Raw genomic sequence first — 26,245 nt, 5'->3', positions numbered from 1 at the left:
TCTGGGAGGGGATTTAGTGTGTAGTTAGTGCCTGTAGGTTCAACAGTTTCTCAAATGCGGGGGTTGGGGGGTGCCCACCCTCAGCAAGAAGTCATTGACTCGCTTCAATCCCCTTGCTTCAGTGGATTGCTGGTGGGGAGAAGTCAGTCATCTCCAAATACCTGTCCAGCCCTTAGAAGCCCTGGAAGGGGATGTGTTGGGGAGAGGGTGTGTGTGTAAAGTGAGATGTAAGCAGCAGTATCAAGGGGAAGAAGATCACAACTTCCCTGGGGGAATCCCTGAGCAAATCGAGAGCTCTTAGAGGTAAAGGCAGCAGCAATCCACTGTTTGAGGACTCCCTTGTTTGCCAGGAATTTGTGTGAAAGGCCTAGAAAAGTGAGAAAGTACAATTAATTTGGACTCAAAATGATGATCTCTTAATATCTTAGTATCTTCCCTTCTTCCTCAGTAGATAGTCCTGAGAGATGGTCCCATCAGTGGCCTCTGCACACCAGACCCAGGGGCAGTAGGTTTAGCTCAAGAGGCTTCTGAGCTAAGCCAGGGACTGGCACCTCGGGGGTCCCTTTCTGAGCTGGCCCCGCACTCTGTTCAGGTCTGGGTGCTCTCAGAAACTTATAGTCCTGCCAGGTCAGCTTCTCGGGAACGTCTCCCTTTATGACCAACATCCCCACCCTCTTCAGTGGCATTCTGCTGGCAGACTATTATCTTCCTATCCATTTTAACACACTAAAAAGTTTGCCTTTTCCATGAGGCTCCTTAAGGGCAGAGATCTGTGTGCTTTGCCCACTGCTCTATTCCCAGCACTCAGGGCAGGGCTTGGCCCAGAGGAGGCACTCAGATTAGTTGCTCAAAAGAAATACCTGTTCTTTAGGCAAGCCAAATGTCAGGACAAACAGCCAACTTCAGAGGGTAGGTGATAAACACAGGGAACTTGGCTTTGTGGCTGTCCTTGTGAAACAGATTTGTACATTGAAACGGGTTTGTTTGGATGGATTTGTGAATGACTGACATCATAAAATATGAAGACCTGGGAAGATAAACAGGCTTTGAGACCACTCTATGCCCCCTGGAGTCTGAAGTAGCTACTGTTGGAGGCCAACCACTGAGCTGTAAAGCACAGGAGCATCTCCCAGGTTTATAAATTTTAAAGGGACCCTTGATTACTCCCCCACCCCATCCCAACCAAGATATACAAAATAACACACATGACACAATTTACGTAAATATTTTTCAAGGTTTTATTGCAAACCAAAGTTGGTTTTTCACACACAAAAAAAGTTGTGTGGTGGTGGGGGGAGGAATTGTACATATTATAACCATGTTAATTACAGTACATTAAAATGGTGGTTTACATTACAAATAAGCCTGTAAGTTTAAATATACTAGTGTTATAACCCAATGTACAGACTTTTCTTTATACAATACATACAATTATCAGGAATGCAAAAAAAAGAAAGAAAGAAAGAAAGAAAAACATAAATAATGCCCATTTTACAGGTGACATTTTAAACAATGAAAAATACCAGGCTTTGACCGACAACTGGGGCATTGGTCCATAAAAACCCTTTCTAAAAATAGAAATATTTGTAGCAGCAATGCTTTCTTTAAGCATCTGGATACAAGTCATTGCAAGACCATTTTCAATAAATTTTCGTTATTAACTGTATCTTACAAAAAAAAAAAAACAAAAACAAACGGTCTACACGTAAATTTATCTTCCAAATATGGAAGAAACGAACAATGTCCCACATTGTAGTGTCCTGCAAGTGTCACATTGAGGCTTAGAACGAAATCCGTCTGGGATCAAGCATACCACACTCATACCACTGTTCACACAGGAAATCCACAAGGAAAAATAAAGAACTGAAACACTCTGCAAAAGGAAAAGCTTTGGAGCTAACACGATCTCATCAGAAAAGGCACATTTCGTAAGATTCGTTATCACGGCCCAGACGGACCCTTCCGAAAACCCTTCTCAGAACTGCGTCACCCACTAAGACTACTGCCATCTGTCCAAGGCGGCACGCAATGCTCAGAGATAGCACCATGTTGGAAGGAAGAATAAAAATGAAAACCTCATGAGCTCACTGAGAGAAGGGTGTGCTCTTCAAAAAGCTTCCAGCAAACAGTGTGCAATAAGATTGCCAAGATGTGCAAGCTTCCAGAGATGTGCAAATTCTCTTGTAAGATGTCCTGTCAGCCGGCAGCTCCGCCACGAGGCTAACTAAAAACGCTTACGGACACACATAAAATCCTTCAAGATCAACCCCGAGGACTGTTCAGAGGAAGGAGTCCATGGGAGGGGCATAGGAGAAGCCCAGGAAGGCCTCAGCCGCCTCCTGGACACTGGCTGTGAGAAGGATGCTGTCGGGAGACCTGCCGATGGAGTTGGGAACTGGCTCTTCGGTGAACTCAGGATCGAAGTGCCGCAGGTCACTAGGTCCACTCTACGGTGGAGAAAAAAAAAGAAAGACACTCAGTGTCAAGAATTCTGTGTGCAGACAGGACATGGAAATCCTCATTTTGGGGCTTTAAATACTGGAGCTCCAGTCTTTGGGGTACTATATGGAGACTACCACACTAACCCTCCATTTCAGGCACAAAACCCACAGGCCACACAAAGTTTACATAACGAGGAGGGTGTTCCTTTTTTATCCTTTGGTACTTTAATCAACGAATGTGTGGAAAGGTTATGTTAGCTTGTGGGACAAAACTTCTACTTTTTAATCTAGGTAAAACAATGATTTGTGAATAAAAGATCTGCCAATGTCTTCCCTGTCGCCCTCTTCTCCCGACCACCAATCCTGATTTCAAGAAGCACCCTTTGGGCCCTCCTAGACTCAGAAAGACACTCACCACATTTGGGTTAAAAGGGGGTGTAATCTTCTTGTTAATGAGATCATCCCAGTTAATTAGGGAGAAGAAGACATGACTCTTAATCTCCATCTGGCGAGAAGAAAACAGGAGATGAATTTAGACAGGTGGAATTCAGGAAGGGCAGTGGGGTCCAGGCAGCTTCCCAGAGAGCCCAGGAGAACAGGAAAAAGTTACTCACAAAGTCGTCCTTGGCGCCCAGCCTCTTTGTCCTGTCCTTTTGCAGGAGGCCCTCCAGGAGGTGTCTGGCAGAGTTGGTAATATTTGGCTTCAGCTGGAGGGGCTTGTTCAAAATGTTGTCGTACATCTCAGCTGTGTTGCGGCTGTAGAAAGGAGGCTGAAAGAAGGGGGAAAATGCTCGGTTTGTACAGCAAGCGCCACACCAACAGAGAAAAAGTCTTCAACTAGATTAAGCTAGATCTGACAAAGCCTTTCCCTTAATAGATTCTTTGCCCTGGATTTTGAAACTATTTTGGGACCCTTATCAAGGGGTAGATATCTGGTGGAAGGTGAATTTACAAAAGAAAAATTCACTAAGAGCTTACTCTAAAACACTTATAAAATAACCAATGGGCTTCTCTTATCAGCATCTGATAAGCTTATTGATAAAAGGGCAAAATACAACGACCAGATCTGCAATGGGGCTTGGGCGCCCAGGTAAGTCTGGACTTATGAAACCACGGAGGAAGATTCCATAGCTCTCAATGCACCCACTCACCAGGCCATATAGCATCTCATATAAGACGGCCCCCAGGCACCACCAGTCCACTGTCCTGTCATAAGGTTGCTTGTGGAGCACCTCAGGTGCGAGATACTGAAACACAAAGCCAGAAGACAAAGTTTAGAAGACTGTGAAACAGCGCAATCCCACAGCCAGGCCTGCACTTTGAAAGGGCTGAGACCCTGAATCCACTTCCAGGATACATTTCTTTATATTACTTCCCAATAACTGTGGGACTTGGGAGGCTGACTGGCCAGGTATGGGTGCTGATATTTAGGAAGTGACTGGGCACCCAACGGATCGCTTACTTGGAATTTACAACCTTTCATGACATGGCTTTTGCAAACATCTGGTCTTAATGAAAGCAACGTAAGGCCTTGGGATTTCTCATGCTGCATCAAACAGCACATATTTCCCTTGGACTCAACTGGACTGAGAAACCTCCAAGAACAACCCACCCTTCTGTTAGTTTCAGTTATTTTTGCACTTGGCTCTCCCAGGAAGGGGCAGACAGGACACCAAATGGACAGCACTCCTACCTCGGGCGTGCCACAGAAGGTGGATGTCGTGCCGTTGTGTTCGATGTTCTCCTTGCAGAGCCCAAAGTCAGTAAGGACAATGTGTCCCTGTGAATCCAGCAGAATATTCTCTGGTTTTAAGTCTCTGTAAAAAACCAAAAAAGTTGTGTAAGTTAATTTCATTTCATAAGAAAGCCTCTGTGAAAATAATAGCTTGGGTTATTTAGAAGCATTTTCAATTCACTGTAGCTGTATAGTGAATTTAAAAAGGGGAGTCCTTGTTCTGCTAATCTATTCTGGATTAGGCACAATCCTAGCCAGCTAGCTCCTGGTGGCATGGAGTCAAGGCAGCTCCCATGTTAAGGGATCTGGTTTTAGGTGACCGAGCTATACAGATATACAATTTATTTTAAGGCTCTGTGGAAGGCTAGGGCTCAGTCTCCTATCTACCCGGAAAGGTAACCTTGAGAGCTCTCCAGCTCACCTATAAACGATGTTCAGAGAGTGTAGGTAACCCAAGGCACTGGCTATTTCAGCAGCGTAGAAGCGAGCCCGCGGTTCCAGGAAGCAACGTTCCCTCTGGAGATGGTAGAACAGCTGCAGGAGACAGAACAAAGTTAGGCTGGGTTGCCAAGGCTCGATAACAATGCATTTAATTAAGTCTCGACATATACAGCTAAAGGGGACAATTGCAGGAAATGGCCTTAAATAGTCTATTAACTATTTGCAACCTTCAGGTTGAAGGAAAGGCTAATTCTGGTAACTTTTCCCCCCCATCATTGAAAAACTTTCCTCTACAACTAAAACCAAGAATGCTGTGCCCAGACACTCAAAGGTTAGCTCATATTCCTTCCACTCACCTCTCCACCGTTGATGTAGTCAAGGACAAAGTACAATTTGTCAGCAGTCTGAAAAGAGAAGTGGAGGCCCACCAGGAAAGGGTGTTTCACATTCTTCAGCAGAACATTCCGTTCCGACATAATATGTTTCTCCTAGAAAAAGGACAATTAAGATTTAGTGGCAAATTTCAACTTGGAACCAGAATTCCAAGGTAAAACCATTAAATGAATGTCTATCTCCAACTCCAATCCATCCAGTGCATTCTGTACCTCCTTCTTTTTCAGGATGGCTTTCTTCTGTAAAACTTTGACTGCATAGAATGCTTCTTCTGCTTTGTGTCTTGCTAGAAGAACCTGGAATGTCAATTAAAAAAAAAAATCATTTTGCTATCTACACCCAGGGAGAATGTAAAATGAATGCATGAAAGACTGGAAGTCATTAGGTCTTCAGATCTGACATTACCTTCCCAAAACTGCCTTTTCCAATCACTTTCAAGAAGTGAAAGTCAGATGGTTTAGCATGAGGATTGGATGATGGGCCAAGGTTGATTTGCTGAGAAGGACTTGGCTGTAAAAGAAAACGTTTTCTTTTAATACCCTTGCTTCAAAGGAAGACAAGGATAAAGGACAGACAATGTAAAAGGTGTTATATCTGCAAATGACTGAGGCAAGTCATCACCACCCCTCCCAAACTTAACCAAGACTACTGTATGAGAGTACGGAAATTGTACACAATTGTTGTACCCAGATAAGACTTTTAGGCAATAGGCCTTTTAAAACACTTCACTGACTCAATAGTTAAATAACTGCTTATGTCACTTGTTATGCCATTAACTAGGCATTCCTGCCTTGATACTAATTTCTAGAAATGCTACTGTAATCCATCGATGTAGGAATACTAACTGACTCATTTACAAGATTCCTCTACAGAAGCATCACAAAGAGAGAATACTTACTGGAGGAGAAGGGTTGGCATTCATAAGCTCAGGCTCCTGAGGTTGGGAGATTTTCAAAATGGACTGAACTTCAGGGCTGCAGAGAAAGGAACAACTTAGAACTTCTTTAACTCGACACGAGGGGGCACACTAACACCAGTAGTAAGTTTCGGGCTCAATTGCCGCTCCCCCGCCTCTTCGGAGCGTTTCAACTAAAAAAACACCCAAAGAAGTAACTCAGTTAAAGAAAATAATAAACCCAGTTAAATACAAGGATGAGGGTTGTTCTTCATGTTAACAGGGGGTGAATTAAGCCAACATGAAACTTTATCTTTCAGCTCTAGGACAGGCCAAATGAGCACATTAGTTTTAACGTCTAAAATGTTTTCAATTGGGACTTAAAACAGAAAAGGTTCCCACCCTCTGGGAAGGTTTCAGCTTTCTGATCAACCTTCTGATGAGATTGTGTCTTTAGGGCTGGTAAAATGAAACTTTACTACTTATTTTTATTTCTCCCAATCCTTCCCAAAACTTACTGTTTGCATGCATAGGAGTTATTGGCAATCTTCTGAATAAAGTCGTTCAGGCCCATCCTCCTCTGTTTCATGAAAGCTGTGAATTAAGAGAGGAGAAATAAATAAACGTCTAGATGGCTTCATAACGTCCGACGCCGCACAAACTAATCTGATGCGCGACCCTAAAAACATGTCCTCTTCGCGTGTCCTAGAAGTTCAGTAAAATTCCTACACTCACCGATGAGAATTGCTACCATTCCCCTCATTCTGGAGTAAGTGAGGGTGCCCCTAGCAGCCTCGGTTTTCACCGTCATCTCCGCAGAGAGAGCGCAGCGAGACGTTGGTGACGGGAGACCGGCTCAGCCAACACTGCCCGCGCGCCGCGCCGCCTGCTTTATAAGCCCTGAGCCGCCGCAGGGGCGGGGCCCACGCGACAATGCGGAAGAGTCCCCGCCCAGTCCCCGCCCCAAGCCCCACCTCCAGCGGCCGCGGCGCCAGGCAGGCTTCTCCTTGGCCGGCGGTGGAGGGCGGTTCGGCCCCCCGCCCGAGGGCGAGCTCGGGGCGGGGGCGGCGGGCGCAGGGACTGCCGGGGAGGCCCGGCGCGGGACTGTTATCTGCCTCTCTCCGCTCCCCGGCTGGGAGAGGGAAACCGCAGGCGGAGGGGGCGGGGGCAGGGAGAGTCCGGGGTAATTTTCCACCTTTCTCATTTATTCCGCCCAGCTAGGAAATCAGAGTCGCGGCACAGGGCGCTTTTCGCCCGGTGCTCCGCCAGCGGGTGGCTCTGTGCCCGCTTAAGTTAGTCAAACCCTGACTGCCGATTTCCTCCCGGTCCCGGAGCCGGCCCTCTCCCCTAACTTCCCCAGCAGCCTCATCAGCCCCGACCCGGCGGCCGTGCACCACCAGCCAGAGGTGTCCGTCGGCCGAGGGTAGCCCCGCGCGCTCTCATCTGCGGGGTCACCGTGGGTTCGGGACAACCGGTGGGACCCCCGCTTTTGCCGCCTTCTCTCCCGGCCTCAGTTCCTTCACCCTGAGAACGCGCACCCCCCACCCCACCGGACACCCCCCCCCACCCCGCCCCGCTCCTACTCGCCGGAGCCGAGCGACTAGCGGCGGAGCGGAACAGTCCCCGCGTGGCAGGCGCGGCGCTTACCCAGGCCAGTCAGCAGGAAGGACTCGCTGCGTTTCTGCGCCTCGGCCCTCTTTTTGTGGCGGGGCCGAAGCAGAGACTCGAGCCGGGCCCTGGCCAGCGCGCCCTGCATCTCCCCCATGGGCAGCGGCGGCCGGGCGCGCAGCGGGCGAGGGCGACAGGAGAACACTGACGTTTCCTTGAAGGAGCCGCCGTGACTCAGGCCGGGCAAGATTTCCTGCCCCGAGACCCAAAACAAACAAATGGCCCTTGTGCACGGCCGAGCTGCTTCCGAAAACGCCTTTTTTGTGCTTTTGGCCAAAGCCAAGCAAGGCTGCAAAATCCCAGAACTTGGAAGCGGAGGAAGGAAGGAAAGAAAGAGGGAAGGGGGAGGGAGAGGTCAGGAATGTGTAGGGGAGGGGGCGGAAATAAAAGTCGTCTCTGCACTAAAGAAAAAAAAAAAGTACAATCTGCATTTCACTTTTTACCCCCCCCCCCATCTTTGAGAACATTCTGTCCGTTCCGCATGTAATTTTTTTCTCTTGCATCTTTAATCTCCGCCACGCCAAGGACACGTGAAGAAGTGGCAAGTTCGGGGAGTGGTGGCTCTGCGCTAGGCGCCGACCTGGCGTGACCCCGGGCACCGGCGACTCCCCATCCCCTTTCCCGCTCCCCCACCTGACAACGTAGCGAGGTCGCGTTACATTGTCTTTAAAACCCTCAGTTTGTCCTCGTCTTCCCCGGCCCTTCTCCGGTTTATTCCAGGGCTGACCCGGGAGTCTTCTTACAGTTTAACCACCTTGCTCTTTCTCTCGAGTCCCAGTTTATCTGCGATAAACTGGACGCGAGCACTCGCGAAAGATTAGCCGGGTGCCTGCGCTCCAGAAAGCGGAGGAGAGAGGGAGGCTCGGTAGAGCGGCGGAGCGGTGCCTTCCAGTAACCCCGCCGCTGGGAGATGCCTGGGCGCTGCAGTCTGACCGCGGCGCGAGGATTCGGGCCAGCGCTGGCCGGGGAAGCCACGAGCACAGCAACTGGGCCAGAGCGAGAGACGGCGGCAAGTTACCAAGGTTTGCAGGGCCGGTACCTGGCGCTTGCCCGTGCTGTCTGCCGTGGCCTGCCCTGCCGTGACCCCTGACTGTCAAGGGCCCTGCCATCTTGGAGTTGCATACTGGGTCTGACACCCTCTGAAACACCAGCTGTCAAACCAAGAATAGCCTGTGAAGCGGGTTTTCTTTCGTCCTGGGCAGGGATTTGTTTTGCAGGCACAACCACCTCATTTGCCCTAATATGATCTGTAGCCTCAGCTGCTTCTTGGTTTGCTCAGTTACAACAGCTCCAGACTGGGAGAAGGGAACACACATCATCTCTCCTGGAGAGTGGCTGGGAAGTGTTGCTCAGCACCGACCTAAAAAAGCACTTCTCAGGTGCCTGAAATTGACGCTCCAACCTCAGGCAGGGTTTAGGAAACTCCAAATCACAGTAACTGGCCCATTCCTGCTTCCTCTTCCATGGATTCTTCATATAATACGACTTTGTTACTGCTGATGGCCCCCATACTCCGTGTTCCACTTCAACTAGCCCAGCCGGTTCCTGCTCCCACACCATGCAGCCCTGTTTTAAGCCAGCAAATTTGCACTGGCAACCCGTGAATCACTGATCACTACATCAAAACCTAATCTGTTGGCTAATTGCACTTAATAAAAAGAAAAAAGAGAGCAAATCTTGCAAAGACTGCAAAGAAATACCAGCCTGCACCAAGATTTCTGCTTGTTTGGTCTTAAAGTATGAAACTGAGAAAACTTCCATCAGACCCCTCCCCCACTGCATCCCCATCTCTTGTGCCTTCCCCAGGCCAAGAAACCTCAGATCCTCTAAAGCATCTTCCTTTTACCCCTTCCCTCTGAATTAAAGTAATAAAAGTACACAAACCTTTCAAAGGGGATCTTAGAGCTTCCTCTTTCATTCTTCAGGTTGCCTAGGATATGAAGGTTGGGGATTACTTTCTGGAGGTTGGAGGTAGAGCTCAGTTATGGTTGGAACAGCCTCCCTGCTATGTGCCTGATAAGGCTGAAAACTGAGATGACAGGGAGCAGAAGAGTCAGAGGCAGCCGTCCTCTGTTAGGCACCCCACTTTATATGAAGGCAATTTACATACAGGAAGGAGCAAGCTGCAAAGTTCAACACTAGGCCATTTATTCTCTCCATTGCAACATCACTCAGAAAATTACAGTCCTCAGCGTCCTGACTTTATTACACCCCCAGCAAGACACACAAGAAATGTAACTTGACTGATCATCATTACAAATCAGTCCAGAAAAAATTCAAAACACATGCAGAGCCTTCATATTTTCAAAGACGCTCTGCCACGTGCATTCCAGAAGGAACGTGGAATTCAAGTTAGAGGGCTCTAAGAGGAATAGAGAAGAGGCACAACCGTATGATTTGTGGTTGGAACAGAAAAGGAACGTCTGATGTTCTCCTTCCTCCCCCTACCCTAATGTTCAGCAGTTGGAGACGGACGGTCTGCTAAACTTATCATTTAACGTAGAGACTCAAGTTGTTGAGACTGGCTTTTCTTCCAACCGGATACCTGAAGGGTGGAGCAGGCGCCCCCTGTTCTGTCCCAGCAACCTACTAAGACTTCCGGACAGGAAGGTGACACACAGCGGCGGGTGGATGGGGTAGGGGGAGTTGGGGCGGGAGACGGGGAACGGTGTGTGACGCGTGCCTGTTAACTCTGTATGGGCTTTGGGTAGCCCTGTGGACGCTACTCAAAGGCTTGATCTGGTCTTCCTTCCTGTCGCCAACCTCTTTCTTTGGTCCAGGTCGTCTTCCTAAGGGAGGAATCCGGCCCCTTTCCTCTTACTCCCTGGTGGCGAAGTGGTCAGAGTTGCGTCACCAAATTATGCTTGGAAGTGCAACCCAGAGGGCGATCGTGTTCTCTGGCAGAACCACTCTGGCATGCAGAATTTCCCCCACTTCTCCTGAGGTTTAATCAGTTCCAGGTAATTTCTCTACAACACCTTATGCAGTCACAGAAAATACAGATGGCTTGATAGGAGGTAGGCTAATTACCTCCCCACTCCTCCAAGCCAGTAATCTCATTTATGCCTCATAGTGGGGAAACTGCAATCAAAACACTCAAATGGAAATGATTCGCCAAGATATAAAGTTTGCATGGAAACAAATCATTTTCCAGTGCATGTATATTTTAATGCTTAAGAAAATCATTTAGTTCTTCTACTTTAATTTTCCTTAAGGAAGGACTGTAAATACTGAAACCTGAAAGCTTTACGAAGATAGGACCCTTTTCATTTTTTAATTCGCAGGCTCAGAAAACAAATTCCTGGTATTTCTCAACATGCGAAAGCAAATATTTTGAAAAATATATTTTTTAAAGATTTATTTATTTGAGAGAGAGAGCGCAAACAAGGGGGCAGGTAGAGGCAGAGGGGAAGGGAGAGAGAATCCTCAGGCCAACTCCCTTCTAAGCGGGAAGCCCAAAGCTGAGCTCCATCCATGACCCTGAGTTCATGACCTGAACAGAAACCAAGAGTCAGACACTTAACCGACTGAGTCACTAGGCGTCCCCAAAAATATTTGTATAAGGACTTAGCTCTTTGACTACTTCTTAAGTGTGTTAGTTCTATAGTGTCTTCAGTTCCTAGTTAGAATACTTTCCATTGATAAAGACAATATAATTGTTTTGTATTGCCCAAAGGGCCCCAAATTTCAGAACAATTATGTGCACAGTTTGACTGATTCTTTCATTGATGCTAATAGCATCCTTTTCCTGAACCATCACCAAAAAAAGTGTAGCACCAAAAAAACATAATTTTTACTCCAGAGAGTAACTAAATGCATCAGTTTTTGTTGAAGGTTGTCACCAAATGCACGCCCCCCCCTTTTTTACAGTATTCATCAAACAGAAAAAGATGATAGCAAATAAGCTTATTCACAAGAGCTATTGTAGTAAGGAATCAGCAATGGTAGTTAAAAAGAGTCTATAGACCACAGATCCTATAGTGGTTACTATGTTTCGTGCTCTTAATTGTTGAAAGTGACAGGCATAAAGAAGGTAAGGACGAGATTGAAGAGATAACTATGAGAGAAACACATTACTTCAGAATAGCAAGGTTCAATGTTATTAAAACTCACAAAACCACGTGCTTTATTTCTGCAGGGCCTATTTCTTTCCCAAGACTGTGGTTTTGCATAAAGCAGGGCTCTTCACTGGAAGAACCTTGGAATAGGGTTTTGCGACATAACGTACATGTGGCTGTCTAGTGGAGAGACCTTGGGTTGTGCTAACAGCACTCTTCAGCTATTGATGATTAGGCAATTGTTATTTTTCTTCCGAGTTGAGCAGATGATAGGTAAAATTGTGAAGTAGCGAAACTTGCTTTTGAAATCAGATTTATCTCCTCCCTATAACCCTTCTCCGTCACTGGAGTGAGCTGCGGTGCCTCTCCTGCTTCGCTTCCCACCCACAGCCCCTCTGAGCTCTGTGGTCCTGCAGACTGTGAAGTATTGCCTTCCGCCCTCCTCCCTGCTAATGCCAGCTGTCTCAAAGCCCTGCTCTCAGCTAATCGCCCCAGGAGGTATTGACCTGATTCTCCTCCCCTCTCTCCCTGGCTTTCCCCCTCCTTCCCTCCTGTCCACCCCTCCTCCCTCCTTCCCTCTCCTCCTCCCTTCCTTCCATTTGTTCATGCAAGCATTTAACAAGCATTTATTAAGTAAGTATGAATATTAAGCTCAAGGGACACAAATATGACTAATCCCGTTATTTGAGATTCACAGAAGCTGTCATTCTGAGTGGGGATCACATGCATAAATTATGAGAGGATATGATGAGTGTTAAAACAGGTGTCCCAGCCATCTACCTTAGGAGAAGAGAGAGGGGAATTTTCTACTGGGGAAAAGCAGCAAACGTGTAGTTGTTGAGGAAAGTCTCCCACAAAGGTGTAATATTTGGGCTGATCCTGGAAAGGTCAGCTGGGGACCAAAGAGGAATGTCATTTTAGGCAGAAGAAAGCACAAGTACCGAACTCTGAGGTGCCATGTAGCATCTCTGGAATGATTTGGAAATAAGGTCTTTACTTGGACCTCTCGCACAAGCAAAATGCACAGGGTCCTTGCTACTGCTGCGAGAACAAAACAGTGCATATGTAAGTACATACGTATGTACGTACATGTATGTATGTATGTATGTAATTGACAGAAAGCACAAGCAGGAAGAGTGGCAGGCAGAGGGAGAAGCAGTCCCTTGAGCAAGGAGCCTGAAAGTGGGGATCTACCCTAGGATCCTGCGATCATGACCTGAACCGGAGGCAGATGTTTACCCGACTGAGCCACCCAGGCATCCAAAACAGCACTTTCACACGGAAAAAAAAAAAAAAAAAAAAATCCCAGTGGCATAAATCTATCTGTCCCTCTCACTGCCTCTCCTTCTCCAATCTCCATACTTATGGAATTAACAATGTTTTAAAAATGTGTTCACTTAAAGGCCTGCCAAGTATTAGTTTGTACAGGTATCTCTGTTTCTGGTACAGCTCTAGGCATGGCTTGAGTGCATCCATCCATCAACAGATTCTTTCAGAACTATGCTTCAGACACTGCTAGATGCAGGAGGTATGCAGATGCACAGCACTCACCCAGGGAGGGGACAGGTGGGAAGTCACCTACAAAGGCACACTGAGCCCTACTGAGAAAGGATTAAAAGCCACAAGGAAAATTATCCCACCAAGGCTTTTACTTTTTTTCTTTTTTTTTTCCCCCACCAAGGCTTTTAAGGTGACACATTCCAGTATGTTTTGGAAAGTTCATTCAAACCAACGTGTGATCGATAACTCAACTGTTACTCCTCCAAAGGATATTTGCTTTTTTAAAAATACCCCTGGCTCATTAAACATGAACAAGTTTACACGCACAGACATATAAGGGAAGAAGCTGGAAGTTGGAATGGGAAATTCATATAGCTGGGGGATGGATGAGCGTTTAGACAAGGGTAGCTATAATCTGGCACAGGGTAGAACAATCTCACAGAGGGAGGGAATGACACCAATGTTCTGTATCTCCCTCTCCTAGAAAGTCACACCACAGGAAAGCTGGTGGGGGATAGGGTCATGGTCTGGTAGTAAGTTTTTTATTTCAATCAGGAAAGGAGGCTGGTGGTAGCTCTCAACAGGGGAGGTATGGTAATCTAGCTAACAACAAACCAAGGGGTCTAGCACAGGCTGAAAACCCACCTTATCCCCATCTTTTTTTTTTTTTTTTAAGGAAAGAGAGAGATAGTGAGAGCATGAGCAGGGGGTGGGGAGAGGGAGAAGCAGGATCCCTGCTGATCAGGGAGCCAGACCCCTTTAGATCCCAGGACTCCCTGCCCCACCCCATCGCCATCAGGAGCAGAAGGCAGCCGCTGACCTCCTGAGCCATCCAGGTGCCTCAGGCATTTGTGTTTTAAAAGGCCTCTGTCAATTCAAAAATATTGATTTGTAATGATAAAATGCCAGGCATTGAGACAAGCAAATCCAGCCGGCTTTGGCCTTCAGAACATCTTCCTTCACTCTGTCCCAGGTGAATACACACCTGCACTCCCTTTCCCTGTCGGTCCCAGGCAGCACAGGCTTGAAAAGTCTTCCCAGGCTGGATCCTTCTGAGACACACATATCAAAGTTGTAACCTACATGGAGACAGTATAAAGGGCTCTCTTTCAGCCCGACTCCATTTACCATGTGCTAAGAGTAAATAAGGAACCTGGATTTTTGGCAGACAGCTTTTGCCAGACTGAAGGGAAACCTGAAAGCTTTAATTTGCCCAGAATAAATCTCTCCCTAAATCTCTCCCATTTATGACCCTATAATTTATCTAGCAAGCAGCAACAGAAGCTCGTCCCAACCAAGGATTGTTTTCCTCTAAACCCTGCCTACAAATTGCCGGAACAAAATAAGATAAATCTAACGGTAACCGAAATGGGAAAACCAGTGATAGGATGGCTGGTGGAAGGTTGACGGGGATCATTTGAATATAATACAGTTTAGGGAATTTCCTCTTAATTTCAATCCTGAGTGGAAGTTACATATACCTTTATGTTACCTCCCTTAGCAAGCTCTGGAATGTCTGCAGTTTGCTGAAGGCGGGGCTCCTTGTGGTCCCTGTTCGTGGGCTACCCCTGAGGCTCATTTGACCCGTGAGATCCTAAACAAAGGATTCTCTGAGCCTTGCTGACCTGTGTAATGGGGATGCTAACTTAATATAAGTTACAAAAAGTAACTGAAATAGAGAATTTAGTAAGGGCCTCATTCAGGTTGGAATCTCATGCAGGGCCTAAGACATGTCTATGCTCTTCCCCCCCACCCTGCACACATCACAGCTACAAACAGAACATATCATACAACACAAATGGCTCCCACAACTCAAGAAAATAATGGTTATGGACTGTGCTTTAAGCCCATGAACCGTATGGGCCACTTAATCTGCTAGGCCAAGGACAGGCCGGCATGATGGGACTTCCATCAAAGGCCTGAAAAGACAATTCATTTTGTTCTTCAGATGTCCCCCTCCTCTTTTGATCTCCCCACAGACAATGCTCCAGAATGGGTTGTATCAAAGTACTAAATGCCATGATAAGGGAATAAATACTTATTTATCAAGCAAAGCTAAAGTTTAAGTAAAAAAAGCAGGGACTAAGCTAAAAGCTAACCCAGCAGAGTTTTTAATTGTTTAGGGTGTATGGGAGACAATAGAAAGTACATTTGGGCCTATTGAGAGGGTGGGGTCACTGAAAGCAGGTCAGAGAAGGCTAGCTAGCACAGAAGATGTTTTTCCTCTGTTATTCAACTTGTCAGGGAAAGAAGAACCAGGTCCACCCAAGTGTGTGTGGCCTGTTAGTTTTAGTCATTCAGACCTCTATGGAGCACTGTTTTGTGCCAGGTGGTGTGCTTAGTCCTGGTTCTAAGAAAGATATCCAAGATGGGCAACACTGCCACACTCCAGGAGGGCATGGTCCATATGTATTTGGCTAAATTGGACAGTGTTTTCCCAAAAGCAAATGTAAGCTTACAGATACTTCTACTTTCTCTAAGGCCCAGCTATGCCCAAATGCCATTAGAATATAGTCTTGGGGAAATTTAACCATTTGGAAGACTTAAATTTTCAAGTGAGGACTAAGCTGAAAGTACTCCTATAGCTGCAATTGTCTGGAAAAAGATAAATCTAAAAGGAAATTCTTGAATTCCGAGAACAACCTCATGCGTCTAATCCTTTGGAACCTCCCCTTCTCTACCTACCGCCCCCCACTATAGCCTTAGTTAGGGATTTTGTGGCTTAGTTATTTACATCTCAAGTGCCTCTCTGGACTGTTGAGGTCCTTGAAGATGAGACCACCTGGGCAAGATTCATGTTTCTTGCCTGACTAATGGTCTTTAATCAGGCCCTACTCTGCTTCCCCCTTTCCACTCTTCCCTTTGCTCTCCAGGCTGGCACCATCTTGGCTCTCTTCCTTTTGCAAAGCCAACCTTGTGTCTGTCTTTGGGAGCTTATCTATGCCATGCCCTCCCCCTGGGGTGATTTCCTCCTGGTGCTCCCATGGCTAGATCCTTCTTGCTGTTTAGATCTTAGAGTAAATATCACTTACACAGTGGACCTAAACTAACCAGCTGGCCATCATTTGTCATTCACCCTATTTCAATTATCTGCATATTAGTTTTATTATCTGGCATTTTTTGTGAGTTCATTGTCTGTCTCCTTGCACTAGAAAGCAGTCTCTCTAAGAAAGGAATATCTGTTTTATTCTCCATAGTATCTCTGGTGCCCAGAAGAGTGTGTGGCCCAAACCAAGTGCTTAATAAATGAAATGACTTAGTGGTATGCCCCTGATATATTGCTGGGCACAGAATTTAAAAACAAATTTTATTTTCCTGCCTTTACCTAATAATCAAGGGTACGTTTTCTTAGCAATCCCTTTACAACTCACTATGAAAAGCAAGAGAAAATCAAACCAAACAAAAAACTCTTGAGTTCAGGCATTTTGTTACATATTACATATTATGCTACTCAACTTCAGAAAACTGAGGCACTAAATTTTATGAATGATGTACAATGAAGATTTTGAAATCAAGGCTATTCCCTTGGTCTAATGAGGTCACTGAACAATCATATTGAATAACCATTTTTTGAGAAAACTGTAATACATACTCTTTTTTACAGATAACATTCAATGGATACTTTGTAAAGTCCAGGAAATCAAACCATTGGGAGGGTGGCCATCTAGGCTCTCCTCTGCCCAGCTTGGTAAAAAGCCAATTTGGACTCTTATTCCAAGAATGACAGATAATCTTCCAACAGGTCAGAAAAAATGTATCCTCTTTTTTCTCCCCTTTTAAACTTGCTCCCTAAATTTTCCATTGCCTCCCCCAATTCTTTGCTATTAAGAATTTTAAAGTGAGAATCCATTAGGTTCCATGATACTTCTGCTTTCTGCTGAAGGCACTCTGGCCTGTTCCTTTTATGAACTTCCCCAGTTTTGCAGGTGTGCAATGATCACATTCGTAAAATGTTGGTAGTTGACTAAGGAGAACTGTGCTTTTTTAAAGTTTAAAGAAATAGCAAACTATCTTTCCCAGAGTGGTGCAATTGGCGCTCTCTCTCAAAGTCTCTGACCAGCTTTCAATGATTGCCCTGCAGAATCTGTGAAAGCAGATGTGCCCTCAGTAGATGATGGTAGCAAGATGTCCCAGTGTATTTGTAGATACATAGGAATAAAGGTAGGGAAAACCCTCCTCATTAATGATACCATATGAATTTGGTTTATAAAAAAGCAGGCTGACATAGCCTCTTTGATTTCTGTCATTAAACCAATGATTCCCCAAGATGAACATTTCCCTGAACGAACATTTATTACAAAACACTCCTACTTTATTTTTTTTTTTAAATATTCTTTGCTACACAATGGTAGGGCCTTGATAAAAGGGTCCCTGTTGTGCAGCATCTAGTATGTTGTTTTATTTTATTTATTTTTACTTTTTAAATTTATTTATTTGAGAGAGAGACAGAGACAGAGATAGCCACAGAGACAGCACACAAGAGAGCATGAGTGGGGAGAAGAGGGAGAAGCAGGCTCCCCCCTGAGCAGAAAGCTCGCTGTGGGACTTGATCTCATGGTCCTGGGATCATAACCTGAGCTGCAGGCAGACACTTAACCAACTGAGTCACCCAGGTGCTCCTAGTGTGTCATAGCAGAATGACCATGTGCATGTACAAGGAGCAGGTCGGTGAGCAACTGCATTTTTGGATCACTGTGATTACATGGACCTCCATGTATGTTAGTCAGGATTCCCCAGAGAAACAGAACTAATAGTGTGTGTTTACATATGTATATACATGTATATACATAAATGTACATATTATTACGTGTATGTGTGTGTGTGTGTGTGTGTGTGTGTGTGTGTGTGTGCAGAGAGAGACAGGGAGAAAGATTTTTTTTTAATTGGTTCATGTAATTATAGAGGCTGTCAAGTCCAAAATCTATAGGGTGGACTGGTTGGCTACAGACCCAGGAAAGAAGTAATGTCACAGCTCAAGTCTGATGGTCATCTGCTGATCGAATTCCTTCTTGCTCAAGGGAGGTCAGTTTTTGTCCTGTTAAAGCCTTCTGCCATTCAGCTGTTGGGATAAAGCTCACCCACATCATGGAGGACAATCTGCTTTACTCAAAGTTCACTGATTTAAATGTTAACCTCATAGAGAAAATACTCTTGTAGAAACATCTAAGATAATGTGTCACCAAATATCTAAGCACTGTGGCCTGGCCAAGTAGATACATAAAATTAACTACCACAAGCTCATTTCTTGTGAATTTGGCACACATATGCATCTTCTTAAATTATATTTAATCTTCATACAAAGACTATAATAAGGTCAATACTTTCACCTAATATGGAGCAACTATCCTGCATTTAACTGAAAACCTAATAACCTTTTCCCCAGAAGAGGATGTGAAGTTCCTATGGGATGTTTATTCTTTTTGATATCCTATAAGTTAAATACTGTGATATGAAGTTCACAATTCTTAAATACTGTGATATAAAGTCAATGAATCTTATGTTACATGATAATGGGATAAGAGAGGGAGGAAAACAAAGGGATTTACATACACAATCACAAACATATTCATAACAAATAAGGAAGAAATATTCATGAGAATCACAGTCCTTGTTTCTGTAATTGGTCATGGGGTCACAACTGGTATTTATAACTATTTTAGTCTACTACCTATTTGTCTTTAATAAGCATCTCAACTGGTTGTGGTTCTTTGCCTAATAAGGTGATGCAAACCTTCCTTCCCAACAGGGTCTGAGCCATTAGTAGTCCTGTCTGCACTGGGTTGTTGAAGTTTTCCAGTGAATTTAATCAAAGAGTGTGGTAACAGTAAGAGACTCCTAGAAGGATCTCCTATATTCCAAACATACTCTTCCTTACCTCCATTATGGAGTGACAATGTAATTTCTCCTTGGTCATGAGGGCCAATCATCTCAGCCACCATAGTACCTCCCTTCTTTGCCTGCTGATTTAGGGGCATAAAGAGCCCAAAGTAGCTGAGTGGCAGTCTTAAGTTCCAATTCAATGAAATCATTACTGTGTCTCCCAGTGGAAGCATTACTCCCTTTGGAACCAAGATTTTAGGCCAGCATAGCATAAAGTTGGGAAGACGAGAAACAAAAATGTTGCCAGGAGGTCACTAGGGCTAATTGTGAGTAGTGTCACTACCATTTCTGCTCCTTGACTTCTGGATCTATGAACCCCAGCTATGGGAGGACCAGTACATGTATTGGTTCACTACGTTTATAGCCTCCTGGAAAACCTTGCTCAAGCCCTGCAAAATATTACCATTTAGCTGGGACCAGAACTGAGTCTTTAAAAGGCCATTCCACTATCAAGCCAGTCACCTCAGGGTATTGGGGAATATGGTAAGACCATTGAAATCCATGAACATAGGGCCTACTGCCATACTTCATTTACCGTGAAGTTAGTTCTTTGATCAGAAGTAGTGCTGTGTAGAATACCATGATGATGGATAAGGCATTATGTAAGTCCACAGATGATTATTTTGGTAGAAGCATTGTGTGCAGGAAGGGCAAATCTGTATCTGGATTAAGTGTATACTCTGGTAAGAACAAGAGGCTGTCCCTTCCATGACGGGAGGTTTGGATGTAATCTGCCTGCCAGATAGTTGGCTGATCACCCTGGGGAATGGTGTGACATCAGAGAAGTCAGGATTGGTCTCTGCTGCTGGCAGGCTGGGTACTCAGCCATGAGGTAGTTAGGCTGGCCTTGGTGAATGGAAGTCCACATTTCTGAGCCCACCTATAACCTCCATTTTGGCCACCATTGCCACTCTGTTCACTAGCCCATTTAGCGATGATAGGGGTGGCTGGGAAAGAGGCTGACTGACATCCACAGAATGGGCCATCCTATCCACTTGATTATTAAAATCTTCTTCTGCTGAGGTCACCTTTGGAAGTCATTCACATGGAACACAAGCATCTTCACATTTTTTGCCTATTCAGGGAAATTTATCTACATTTCTCTTCCCCAGACTTTCTTGTCACCCATTTTTAGTGCCTGAGGATCCAGCCAAATCATTAGCCTTCTCCCATGAATGGATATGTAATCACATGTCTGGCCAATTCTCCTTCCAAGCAAAATGAGCAGCCATGTGAACTGCTATTCAGTTCTGACCACTGAAAGGATTTCCTTCACCATTGTCCTTCAACAGTGTGCTAGAAAGGAATGGGGATTGCGGCTATCTGCGTCCATGATTGTGTTTAGAAGTGTCCTTATCTCAGAAGTGTCATTTATAACCCGAGGGGGTCACACACAAGCTTCATCTCACACAGAGATTTGGAAATGCACTATCCCATTGACTTGATACTAAGTGCTTGGATTTTTATTTCCTGAGAATTCTACATCATTTGCCACTTTCTTAGCACTTAGTAGATTGGAGTACAGTTCACTATTTTTAGAATATTCCTGGCTAGCTTTGATATTTGGGTTTTGTTGTTTTTCTTGTCCTCCCACTCTTCATTTAGCTAATAATTTACAATATTCTTTGTAACCCTGTGAAAATTGGGCACTGCATCAGCTTACTAAGCAAAAATTCGAAGAAATATTAGTGATGCCCTAACTATACTATTTGACCACCCACTTAATGTATTTGAAAAATATCGAATTAAAGTATGGAAGGCATTATCTTAGCACTGGATAATTTTCTGTGGAAAATTCAGAGGGTCACCTAAAACATATTTTATGTTTTACACAACAGAACCCCAACTTGGCAATTTGAGGTTGCTGAACACTCTGGGTACTAGAATATGGCACCTGAGTCCTTCTGATGCTTCAAAAAGCCCCAAGAAAATGTTGCTTCCTGATATCCGTGACTTAGGGAGGCGTCCATTATGCCTCCATGATTGGTTATTCCTAGAATGTTGGAAGATAGAGCAGGCCTTCATTTTCCACAGATCTTACTGGGAAGTTTTGAAGCTTGTCCCCAACCTTGAAGACCACCAGTAACTCCATGGTTTCATCCCCACTAGTAGTGACCCCCTCAGCTGAGCAGCGTTAGAGGAATCTGTGCACATGTCTGTACTTTTCTAGTAATTAGAGACATGAAAAAAGGAGGATTATTTTGTGCACTTGTCTTCCCTCATTTCCTAACATATGCCTTGCACATTATCAATGTACAGTAAGTGTTGGACATATTTAATGAGTAAGTCTCTCTGCTGGGCCCACCATAAATTCTCCTACTTACTCCTCTTTAAAACCCTAAGGAGCATATTAAAAGCCATGATCCTTCACTTAGGTAACACATTGCAATGGCAGATATTTATTCTAGGCGAGTTAATGGGAGTAATTTATTTTTGTTTTTTATTATTATATCCTAGATCAGAACCATGATTAGTTGTCATTGCCAAATTTTCTAAGAGCGTATGGGGTTATACCCTCAGACACTTTTGATAGTACTATTTGTTTTTGAGCTGTGATTACAGAATTATTTTAACAAATAAGATTGGTTGTCCTAAAAGAATGATTTGATGGTTTGGCTAAGACTTTCAGATATATTAACTGCTTCTGTTATGTGTGTGTGTGTGTGTGTGTGTGTGTGTGTGTGTGTGTGTATGTATGTAGATAACACCAAGCTTTTTCCATAATCACGACTGCACAAAAGATATAAATAAAATCTTTAAAAAAAAAAAAAAGAAAAGAAGCTTTGTATAGACTGCAGGAACATCACAGAGAAGAAATTAGATGTGAACAAATGACAGGTATCATGAAAAATGTCTCACTTTCTAAATCAATATGGCCACTTAGAGAAGTTGCTGTAATGTTATTTGTTTATAAAGCTTTATATTTAAAATTCCACTGTACTCTACTCTCATTTAGAGTAAATGAGTATTCATTCCAAAGAGATAAGACTAATACTGTCAGTATCTACAAGGGTTCTGTTTCACAATTTATAAAATATTGCTTGAAAATCAAAAGCCTTAGAACATAGGCATAGATCATCATGATAGACCTGCTTGGAATTCATTCTTCAAATCGTGTTGTTTATATATCTTTTTATATAACCAACATAAATCTAGTTTGTCAAGTCCTGTTTCATAAGCCTCGAGTTTACCTTTTAAGAGCAAAAGCATTGTTTTTCTTCTTTACCACATTGTAAATACTGTACCTTTACATCCCCAAGCTGGTCTTGGAAGCATCACTAATGGCCCACTGCCTTCTGACTTTTCCTTTTACAATGGGAACAAAAACCAAAGGGCAGGAATGAGCCCAACACACACAGTTCTTGTCTAAGCCCCTGCTACCACCTTCCTCTGCCTCCTTCTTATTTCTTCCTACTTCCTGTCTACTTTTCTCAGGATTTTCATTTTCTTTAGGATTATCAGTTTCTGTAAGGTTAATGCGGATCTTATAAGGTCTGTCAGGGCTGTAATTTTTTCCCCATATTTTTTCTTATAACAGTTATACAGGGTTAGCATTATGTTATATGTATTTGTATGTGATACAGAATCTACATTGTGTATGACATTCATATTATAAAAATACTAAAACTTGAATGTTTTAAAAAATGCATTTACATCAAGATATCAAAGAAGAACAAAAAACACACATACAAGACCTAGGTAGGTTACTTCCAGAAATAAGACTATCTAACACAGGAAGCCTTGTTAGAACAGGAACTGGGGATCTGACATCTTATCTATCCCACATAAGCCAATTATTGTTCTTCCCAGAGCCACCCTTTCTGATTTTGACTACTTTCGGATAATCTGTCTCACAAAGAGATGGGATAAAGTCATGCAGCTAGATCACTGCAAACTCCCTGACATTTCTAAAAATAACCCAACCACGACTTACCTTCGTTCTCTTGTAGTCATGTGCTCACGTGTGTGGAGGACCTTTCACAGCCCCCACGCGAAATTCTCTTTTTCTCTTTGTTTTAGTGTTTGAAACTATGGTATTAATGGGAAACGTAGGGCTTTTATTTGACCAGCACTGCTGTTCCCACTTCCTGGTACTCATAGAATCATGATCAGATTCTATCAGTGTGAAAAGGCCCTTAGGAGCTATGAACCTCCCTACAATGTTCCTGCTAACCCCTTTCTCGAGCTTGTTTCTTGTTTCTTTATTTTTTCCACTGGAATCACTCTACTTCCAAGGCGATCCCTACCGTGGTCAACCGACATCAATTAATAGAGTTATTTTATAAGCCATGTTCAAATATTCTCATGGAGTTTTTTTTTTTTTTAACTTTAATTTTGATTTTATTTATTTATTTATTTATTTATTTATTTTTATGGAGTTTTTTTTTTTTAAGGACTAGCTCCTCTACTTGTTCTAACCCCAGCATACCTGGTGTTACCAGGGGCATGTGGATAAGCAGAAATGAACGTGTTCCTCTCTGTAAGTCCTATAGAACATCTATTACAATAGCTAACATTGAATGACTACTCTGAGTGGCAGGCACTATATTTTAGTGTTCTGTTTTTTTTTGTTTTTGTTTTTTGTTTTTTGTTTTTTTTTAATGCAATTTCACATTTGATCCTCCCAAGAAGCATATGAAGAACTTACTACCCCCTCTATGTTCTTAAGACCTGAGGCTTAAAGGGGTTAGCATTAGCTGTGTGATAAAACATAGCTAGAAAAGGTAAAACCAGAATGCAAATCTAGGTTTTTCTGACACTGAAAGATCTGCTTTACACCAGTGAAATAATCTGCCTTACCTTCTGTTCCAAATTATAGTCCTTCACATATCCCTAGGCAGCTGTAATTATTTTAACTTGGATTTACATTATATTGTTCATATCCTACAGGTGTCTGTCCGGTTTATCTACCTGAACGTATAAGGGGAAAACCGTTGCTCCTTTTCCTCATAGAACCCAGCAGAGTGCTGGGTAGGAAGGGAAACATTATACCTCCCTCCTATAAGACAAAGCCCAAACTTACTTTAATTTCTTCCTTTTGTCAGCTCCCCCAACCTGTGGCAAGACCACATCTCAGTCTGAATCTCATTCTTGACTTTCTGTCCTTTCCTCAAACATTGTGTCCACATTCAAGTGACTTTCATTACAAAGTTCCCTTCGTACCTTCATGAAGTTGTAGCAGGAGAGCTGGACGAGTTTCCAGATCTGATAACAGTTCTGTCTTTTAGTATTTATGACTCAACATTTAGCTCTGGGCAAAACACTTAACTTTTTCAAGGATCCTCTGGGTTAACACCCATTTTGTTAATCCCACAGGGCAGTTGGAAGGATCAGATGAGGTGAGGGATGGGAAGACAATTAGAAAAGGCAAGTGTTATATGTAATGTTATACCTACAAGAACAGCGCAGATGAACTATTCCCATAAAATTTTTCTCTAAGGACCAAAATTTTAATCAGTGGAAATGCTGATCACCACGTATTTCTTTCCTTTTTTTTTTTTTTTTTAATTTAAATTTTAGCTAACATGCAGTACAATACTGGTTTCAGGAGTATAATTTCAGTGATTTTTCACTTACATACAACACCCAGTGCCACATATTTTAGAGGAGGGAAAGCTGGGCCCCTAGGGCTACACTGTTCACTGAAGTCTGTGCAAAGGCCCCAACTCACACTGAGCTTTTTTTTTTTTTTCCCTGACCTCATTTTCACTATCAATTGGAGTCTTCAACAAATAAGAGTTTCTGAATAAGAAAGCAACTTAGAGTTGATTTACTTCCACTATCTCTCCATTTTACAGATGGACTTGCTGGAGGCTCCCTGACCTAAATTCCAATTCTGTTTTCAGTCTGAGCATCCTTGGGTATGTATACTTCGCCATATCCCCATGCTCCTCCTGCCGCCGTGCATCCCCCCGCTCCATTCCCAATACCTCCCTTTCTATCCCTTTTCATGGGCCCTTTCATCCCTGAGATATTTCTGGTACTATTTTTATTTTGCATTATCAGTCACTGACCCGTTCTCTTTATAAGGTACAATTATAAAATTGAAAAGTAATTTTTCTTCGAATTTTGAAAACTATGTTTATATTTAACTAAATAAAATGCTTCTGTTATTAAGACAACAATCCCAAGCCCTTTTTTCATTGGCTTTTCCTATGATAGCATATAACCTCCTGAAATATTGTCTCATGTATTACACCTCTTCTTGGGCAAAAGCAAAGCTATTAGAGGCAGACTATTTCAGCATATTTAAAATAATAAACTACATTAGGACATCTTCACATCAGCTGCAACCCAAATCCACTACATTTAAAAAATCTGTCTGATTAGTCTGAAGTAAACTAATAAAGCAAAATATCCATTAAAATGTGAGAAAGTAACTGTGAAAGCTATGAAGTTGAATTTAATGTACTTTACTTGCATTGTTTAAGGGAGAAATTTTTCTGGTACTATTTTTAGCCATAATAAAATGCCCTTAATAAAATAGTAACATGAAAATCAAAGATCTTAGACATTAAATGAATGATCTGGATAAAATAGGCACAAGGAAGTAGTGTGTGAACCACATTTAAAAAGAATTCTGCCATTCTGTCAGTTGTCTTTTGATTTTGTTAACTGTTTCCTAGATGTCCATCAACAGATGAATGGATCAAGAAGATGTGGTATATATACACAATGGAATACTATGCAGCCATCAAAAGAAATGAAATCTTGCCATTTGCAACAACATGGATGGAACTAGAGCGTATCATGCTTAGCGAAATAAGTCAAGCAGAGAAAGACAACTATCATATGATCTCCCTGATATGAGGAAGTGGTGATGCAACATGGAGGCTTAAGTGGGTAGAAGAATAAATGAAACAAGATGGGATTGGGAGGGAGACAAACCATAAGTGACTCTTAATCTCACAAAACAAACTGAGGGTTGCCGGGGGGAGGGGGTTGGGGAGAAGGGGGTGGGATTATGGACATTGGGGAGGGTATGTGATTTGGTGAGTGCTGTGAAGTGTGTAAACCTGGTGATTCACAGACCTGGGGATAAAAATATATGTATATAAAAAATATATGTTTATAAAAAATAAAAAATTAAAAAAAAAAAAAAAGAATTCTGGAATCAGAAAAATCAGCCATTGTGAAACACTGTTAGTTCAGCCTTGGGTAAAACAGCAACAATAACAAGCAATTTTGGTCATCACACAGACGAAGAGACAATTGTGAGTTCAACAAAGGCAGA

The 26,245-nt window shown here is 43.4% G+C and overlaps 1 protein-coding gene across 5 annotated transcripts in view; it reads right to left on the bottom strand.

Moving 5' to 3' along the window:
• Positions 1–1,214: 1,214 nt before the first annotated feature.
• SGK1 (serum/glucocorticoid regulated kinase 1) overlaps positions 1,215–26,245 on the bottom strand; it is a 110,010-nt gene continuing 84,979 nt past the window's right edge. The window contains exons 1-12 of one of the 5 annotated variants that reach the window (XM_059177503.1): positions 9,458–9,619; positions 6,424–6,499; positions 5,909–5,984; positions 5,416–5,520; positions 5,223–5,306; positions 4,974–5,105; positions 4,598–4,710; positions 4,135–4,258; positions 3,593–3,688; positions 3,056–3,211; positions 2,857–2,946; positions 1,215–2,447 (exon numbers count right to left, since the gene is read on the bottom strand). In XM_059177503.1, coding sequence (XP_059033486.1) covers positions 2,280–2,447; positions 2,857–2,946; positions 3,056–3,211; positions 3,593–3,688; positions 4,135–4,258; positions 4,598–4,710; positions 4,974–5,105; positions 5,223–5,306; positions 5,416–5,520; positions 5,909–5,984; positions 6,424–6,499; positions 9,458–9,491 — 1,254 coding nt within the window. In that variant the 5' untranslated portion in view covers positions 9,492–9,619 and the 3' untranslated portion in view covers positions 1,215–2,279. Of the gene's footprint in view, positions 2,448–2,856; positions 2,947–3,055; positions 3,212–3,592; positions 3,689–4,134; positions 4,259–4,597; positions 4,711–4,973; positions 5,106–5,222; positions 5,307–5,415; positions 5,521–5,908; positions 5,985–6,423; positions 6,500–6,640; positions 6,792–7,552; positions 7,854–9,457; positions 9,620–26,245 lie in introns of those variants that run through there. The other 4 variants (XM_059177500.1, XM_059177501.1, XM_059177498.1 and 1 more) reach the window with 4 other exon arrangements.

The sequence above is a fragment of the Mustela lutreola genome, chromosome 6, assembly GCF_030435805.1.
Source record: "Mustela lutreola isolate mMusLut2 chromosome 6, mMusLut2.pri, whole genome shotgun sequence".
Lineage (NCBI taxonomy): Eukaryota > Metazoa > Chordata > Mammalia > Carnivora > Mustelidae > Mustela > Mustela lutreola.
The sequence above is the reverse complement of the archived record's forward strand: the minus strand, read 5'-3'. Positions and strand labels throughout refer to the sequence as shown.